The following is a 6,641-nucleotide window of genomic DNA, read 5'->3' as shown; positions in this document are numbered from 1 at the left end:
CTGGCTGTATTTGTTTCCATTTTCCTTTCATTGAGCATTTTTCTCCTGTTGCTCTTTCTAAGTGCCTACAGTGCTGAAATTTAAGATTAATTTAAAACTTTTTAAGTTTAAGAAATTAATTTAAGAAATTTAATTAAATTTTTAAATTTAATTTAAGTTGAAGAAATTTAAGATTAATTTAAGAAACTAAGGAAGTCGTACTGCTGCCATTCAAGCTGAGGGAGAGGAGGAAGGTAGGGATGTTTTCTGGAGAGGGCTTTTGCTGATTTTGCTAGCAGGTAGGGAGGGTCTGGAACAGCTGAGCTATTGCACAGCTCGGTCCAGCAGTGTCTCCCAAGTAACATAGCAAAGGAGAGCCCACTGCATGCCAGCGGAGACATGGGCACACAGAGGTACCGTAATTTTCCCAGCATCATCCCTCTGCTTAACAAAAACCTAAATGTTCGGGGTGTCTCCCAAGTCTCATACTCGTGCTCTGCTGGCAGCATAAGCTGGGGGAAGCCTTTTGAACAAGCATAGGCAGTAAAAGAAGACTGGGGTGGCATTTCGTCACTGGCCACCACCACTGTGCTGCCACTGACAGGGATCCAGCCCTCAACCTCTAGCAGGATCCAAATCAGGCCGTGCTAAGACCTTTTAAAGCCCGGCCAACAAGCACGTTTGGAGATCGCCCCCTATTTGAAGCAATGGTTTCTCTGCAGTCCTGGCTGCGTTTCAACTTTGATAACTCTGCTCCACCTGCTTAAAATCCCTCCCCAGTGTTTCACTGGGTATGGCATTGGCCCCTCCTGTTCTGCGGCACTGCAATGTTGCCCTTCCAGTTTCATACCACCTGCTCATAAACTGATTTCTAGATCATCTGTGCCTCCATTTATTAATTGAGCTGGCTTCTTTGTAATTATTTCAGAGGATCTAAATGTGCAGGCAGTAAGTACGTGAACGGCCCTGGTGCTGTGCAGCACAGTAGCTTCTCTTGGTGTTTTTCTATCTGTACCACCCAGCAGGCTGTCATCCCTCCACATTCCTTTTACTGGTGAGGTTTGGGTTCATCCACATTAGTCTGAATTGACCAGTTGCCCCTGTGAGCACGTCCTTGTTAGCAGTGAAGTTAGAGGAGGGCTCTCCATGAGAGGAAGGGGGAACTGGTGCTCAGCAAAGGTGTGGGATCCGCTCAGGTCACGGGGTGGATCTTGGACGAATCAGTTCTGTTCTTCACGTAGGCATAACAGGCAAGGTAGCGCTTTTCCTTCCACAGATGGCTTGCTGGAGGATTTTATCACAGTGAGTTTATTTTGTGACCTCGAGCTTCCACACAAAGCCTGCTCCCCTTCCCATTCATCTCTGATTTCACTTCATATTTCTTTTTTTTCCCTCCCTCTTGGCATGTCATTATGTTTTCATCAATGTATCAACAAGAGGGCAGCTGTTGTTGCTTTGTCTCTGGTATTGTCTTCTCCATCTGGACCTTGGAATGGGGAGATCTTTGAAATCCATGACTTTTAGGCAGAAGCAAGTGCTTCACTTTCCCCCTTGCCTGCAAGTATTTATATCCAAACTGTAAAATCAATCTTTTCCAAGTACTTTTTCTTCTTAAATCTGACTGCTGCTAACACTGTGTTTCTTTCATTAACAGATTAGTTTTGCAGCAAACCTGTCACCAGCAGCCTGCCCTGTTGTACCCACCACCAGGCACGAAAACTCCGAGGAGAAGCTGAAGGCAAACCACGTCTTGGAGACAGTCCATGGGGACTGTACCGGATCCTCTGAGATCTGCCAAGCTTCCCCTGGTCACAGCCTCATTGGAGGAGGACCACTTGGGAGACCTGCGGTCTGCCAAGCACCAGCCCCAACCACCCAGCGGAGAGAGGGCCAGCAATGGCTTCCCGTGCGCGCCGTCCGGCTCGGCCGGAGTCTGCCCCTTCGACCTGAGACCCACGGTGGCCGCCAGCCCGCAGGAGTGTGAGCCATGCTGCGAGGAGGATGCTAGCCAGCAGGAAGCCTTCCCTGCTGGGCTCGCCGGCAAAGCTGCAGAGCAGTCTCCGGAGACCGTAGGGCATGCCGGTTGCCCGCGGCCAGCGGACAGCCAGGGAGCGGGGCCACCAGCGGCCCCTGCAGCAGCAGCCCCTGTGGCGGGGCAAGTGCCAGAGGTGATGCCGGCCCCCCCGAGCTCCCGGCAGCTTGTGCAAGGCAGGCAGGGGAAAACAAGCTCCCTGGCACAAATGGATGACTCAGCCTTGAAACCTCAGGGGACTGATGATCAGCCGGCGCTTGAGGTGTTAAATTATTCTTCCTCGAGTGACCCTGTTAGGGGTAACGAGTCCTGCCCTACTTCTCCAGCAAACCTTCTGCAGAGAGAGGAAAAAGACAGGGGAGTGGAAAACAACGGTTCTGTGGCGTGTCCGTCAGCCTGGCTGGTGAAGCACGCCGCAGCTGACCTGCAGAGAGACCCGCGGGCCAGTGTGGAGACAAAAAGCGGGGCTGTGGGCACCTTGCAGCTGCATCCCATGGATCAAACTGGATTGGCACAGAGCAGAGAGGCACCAGCCCAGTCCAGCCACGAGAGCCCACGTCCCGTATGCACTCTGGGCACTGAGCCCGGGAGTCCGGGCCCCACCCAGCTCTCCAAATTCAGAGAAATGGGTACCATGACTGTTCAGTCGGGGAGCAGCTCTTTAACTCAGGAAGCAGTAAGCAGGATGTGGCGAGATGCTGAGGTTCAGGCCGTGGCTACCGTGGAGAGCAAATCGGCCTCCACCAGTCCCAGCATCCTTGCTGCCTTCTTAAAAGGGAATCCTCCTCCTGAGGACAAGGAAGAACTGCACATAATTTACCAAGGAGGTATGGGGCTGAGCCAGTCTGCGCTTACTGATGCTTTATCCTCACAACAAAAGTCCCCACATTCTCCTGGTATCACGTCAAAGTCGACTGTTGTTATGGCTGGGACTGCTCCAGCCCAAACCCAGCCTGCCAAACTGCCCGGAGTCCCATCTGACATGATGTCTCCAGCATCAGCAGATAATGCAAAACCTGCTCTTCCCTTCTCGCCTGCAGTCATTACCTCCCAAGGGACATCTGTGGGTAATGCTGAAATGGTCGGTGCAGCCCATGACAGCAAGCATGCTGCTCGGCTGCCGATGGATGCTCCAGTCCCACCAAAGCCCATCCCTGTGGAGCAGCTTGCAGTCAATTCCAGTAATCAGACTCCATCACAGTCTGGGTCTGGCGCTGGTGAACCAAGCACCGCTGCTGCTGCCGCTGTCCCAGGAACTGAGAATGACGCGCGAGATCTCACCCATGATGCAGGAAGCAGCCACTTACCTTTACTCTGCAGCACAGACAGTGAAGTCAAGCAGAAGGAGGTCCTGGGCAGCTCTGAGCAGAAGCCTGTGCAAAGTAAGGGTGCGAGTCAAGTGGAGGAGATTCTTAATCAATCTGTGGTAAAAACAAAGGAAGAAAACTTAGTGGTGCTTGATCCTAAAGGAGAGATGAAAGCGAGCAGCCAACCTGCTGCTGTCCGTACAAAGATGTGCTTGGAGAACACACGTGAAAAAGAGGAGAGCAGAGGCCAGGGAGATGCTGGCCAGGCTCAGACGGCTGGTGACCAGAGCCTGCAGGCAGGACTGACGCCAGAGTTGAGCATGAGTTCTGCACGTCTCACCCCTCCCTTGGAGGCACTGGCAGCTCCCCAGCAGCAAGACCTCCAGGCCAAGGGGTCCAGAGGTGAGCTTCACATGGCAGCTCTTCCTGCTTCAGCTCAGGCCTTGCCAAACCTGGGGGAAAACAAAAAGCAGCCCACCCTGGCCATGGAGGCAAAAGTGCAGGTGAAGCAGTCCAAGCATGTCAGGGATGTTGTTTGGGACGAGCAAGGCATGACGTGGGAGGTTTACGGTGCTTCCCTCGATCCAGAATCCCTGGGAATTGCCATCCAGAACCACTTACAGAGACAAATACGGGAACACGAGAAACTGATTCGGGCCCAGAACAGTCAGACCCGGAAATCGGTTTCCTCGGATACATCCTCAAATAAAAAACTGAAAGGGAGGCAGCACAACATGTTCCAGTCCATGCTGCAGAATTTTAGGCGTCCTAATTGCTGTGTCCGACCCGCTCCCTCTTCTGTGTTAGACTGACGTGGTTTGCAGGGGCGCGTAGATGTCTGCGGTGGTAGAGAGAGTCCCTCCCCTCGAGTCTCGAGTCCTGCTGTTCGGTTGTGTTATTGGGGTTGTGATGCAGCAACAGTGGAAAATTATTCCCCTTTGTTTTCTGAGTAGCCACACGCTCCATCACGCCGTTATTATTGCCACAGCTGGTGTGTTTCCACATGATGCCCCCGTCCCGACTACTGCCAGATGAAAAGCTAGGCACTTAGCAAAAGCACAAATTTAAATTGCCACCTTGCTGCGGGGAGAGCAGCACCTTCTGATAAAGCAAGAAGCAGAGAGATGGTCAGAATTAATACGGGAAGTTGTTTGTGTGCATCATGAGGTCTTCTACTGAGGGGCTGGGCTGAGGGAAGCTGGGTGAGGTGAAACTAAGATCCAACAGCTGTAAAGACCTAGTGCAAGACAGCTTTCCTGGTGTGTAAGTTACCCATGCTGAGACAAGTCCGTGAAAAGGCTACGTATATTGATCACCAAGCAGTCTCACTTCTCTTGATACCGGGGGGCACCGTTCTCATGTGAGGCCCAGAGCCAGATCTTTTCCTTCCACTGAAACGGAGAACCAGGCAAAGAGCGAGGATCAAGGCTCTGAAGAATTATCTCTTTGGGAGAAGTTAAGTCAATGGGATTTTGATGGCTAGGAGGGGAGGTGAGAGAAGCATATGTTCTGCAGGCTCTTTCTCCCCCGCATCAGCCACGCTGAAGGTATGAGCAGGCGATGCGCGCAGCACAGGCGAGGCACGAGAGAGCACCTCGGTGGATGTACCCGCGTCCGGCAGGACGGTGCCCTCTCTCACGCTGTGACACCCCAGCCAAGTCTTTCAAAATCAGCGAGCCCTTCTGGCTCCTCCGCCGAGGTGGGCAGCCCTGCTCCCAGCCTCCCGCCACACTGAGCACCTCTCCTCTAGACCCCTCTTTAAAGTGATGCGGATTTTCTTCTCTCTCCGAAGACACACAGTAATGTTTTCCCGTAGGAGCAGGCTGTCCTGTGCATCCGGGTCCATGAGCCCACGTCTAGTGTGTTACACTGATTTTTTTTTTTTTTCTTTTTAAGTCCTTATCCAACTCTACTTTTTTGCAGTATTTTGGTGCTTTTCTTGCTGCCTTTCATAAACCGAATACCGTTTATTCAGCCTGTGCATATTTCGTTTTACCTAACGCTGTCTATATTATAAACCATTATATTGTTAACTTGAAGCATTTACTTTGCAGAAGTACTGAAATCTTGAGACAATCTTTGCTGTATTTCTAATGTTAGAAAAGTTGTAGAAACTGCTAATAAAAGGTAGCTTAGTGACTGTTTCTCCAGAAGTGTGATATACAATAATGACTCAAATGTACATTGGTCACATTTCTCACCTTAATAATACTTTTCAACCTAGGAAATGTGTTTCCCGCTAGCTTTTTTTTCTGTCCACTAGAGTTCATGATGGGAGGCTGAGGAACTCCTGCAGTTTGTAGTAAATTTAGTTTTCAATCCTGCAAAGCACTGAGGATTTGAGTATTGTAATCCTGCAGAGTACTATAGTTAAACAGGGGTTATTTTTATTCCATTAAAGATTTTTCATGAATCATGATGATAATTTATTTCTGTCTCTAGTTCCACACTCCTGACTTACCCTGTAGATCTTACTCTTATGACTTGCTCTGTAAATCTTACAGGTTTACACAGTGCAAATGAGTATTAACAACTTTTTTTTTTCTTTTTTTTCTGTGAAGCAGACATGAGGTGGTCTCCTTTTACTTGGGAGGCCAGACTTTTTGAGTGTATCAACTGCAAAACCATCAAAGCAGCTGGTTTGGGGCAATTTTTCCCCTGCAGAGAGGTAAAATACTATAAGATACAATATTTTAATCTAGTTCAATGAAAGGTGTTGCCCCTAGGTGTAGTAGTGAATTGACTCCTAGTTTTCCTCTGGTGTATATTTGGGGGCTTTATGGCACATCTTTGTTCCATTTCTGTACATTATTTCAGGTCCTCTCCCACTTGATGCTAAATTGCTAATTCTGAAATACCACATTAGAACGTCTTCCGACGTCTGCCTACCAGGAGGAAAGTGTCCTACCTTTTTTCTGTTAGTGCTGCTGTTTCCATCCCCTTCCTAGCAGTGTCTGAGATGTGAGTTTCATGTGAAATTTTGTGTGGGATTAATATTGGCAGTATCATTAGGTCAGGTTAATTGACAAGTTCAGTGTCTCTTCCCACGTTGTGTCCGTGTCAGCCCTGAAGAAGTTCCCGGAGTTGTTCACGGTGTTTGCTGTGTCCTGTCCAGGTCCAAGGCTTCGCGCTGCTCCTTTCGCCTCCCTTCTGCCCCCTCCCTCACTAGCTGCTGCCCAGCCTGTCTTCCTGCGAAACGATGTCCCTGGCTCAGCTTGCATCCCTCTCTCCACTGTCACCCTCGCTGTAGTGTTGTGAGCCAGCTTGCTCTGAACCGTCCCTTGACAAATATGCTCAGTCTGAATATATAAATGGATTGTCAC

The 6,641-nt window shown here is 49.9% G+C and overlaps 1 protein-coding gene across 1 annotated transcript; it reads left to right on the top strand.

Moving 5' to 3' along the window:
- The first annotated feature begins 1,742 nt into the window (after window positions 1–1,742).
- Window positions 1,743–4,130, top strand: GPRIN3 (GPRIN family member 3). Its single transcript, XM_009990041.2, has one exon. The coding sequence runs from the start codon at window positions 1,743–1,745 to the stop codon at window positions 4,128–4,130; it is 2,388 nt and encodes a 795-aa protein (XP_009988343.2).
- The last annotated feature ends 2,511 nt before the right edge of the window (window positions 4,131–6,641 follow it).

Source organism: Tauraco erythrolophus, chromosome 5, assembly GCF_009769465.1.
Source record: "Tauraco erythrolophus isolate bTauEry1 chromosome 5, bTauEry1.pri, whole genome shotgun sequence".
Lineage (NCBI taxonomy): Eukaryota > Metazoa > Chordata > Aves > Musophagiformes > Musophagidae > Tauraco > Tauraco erythrolophus.
This window is presented reverse-complemented; position numbering and strand designations above follow the sequence as displayed.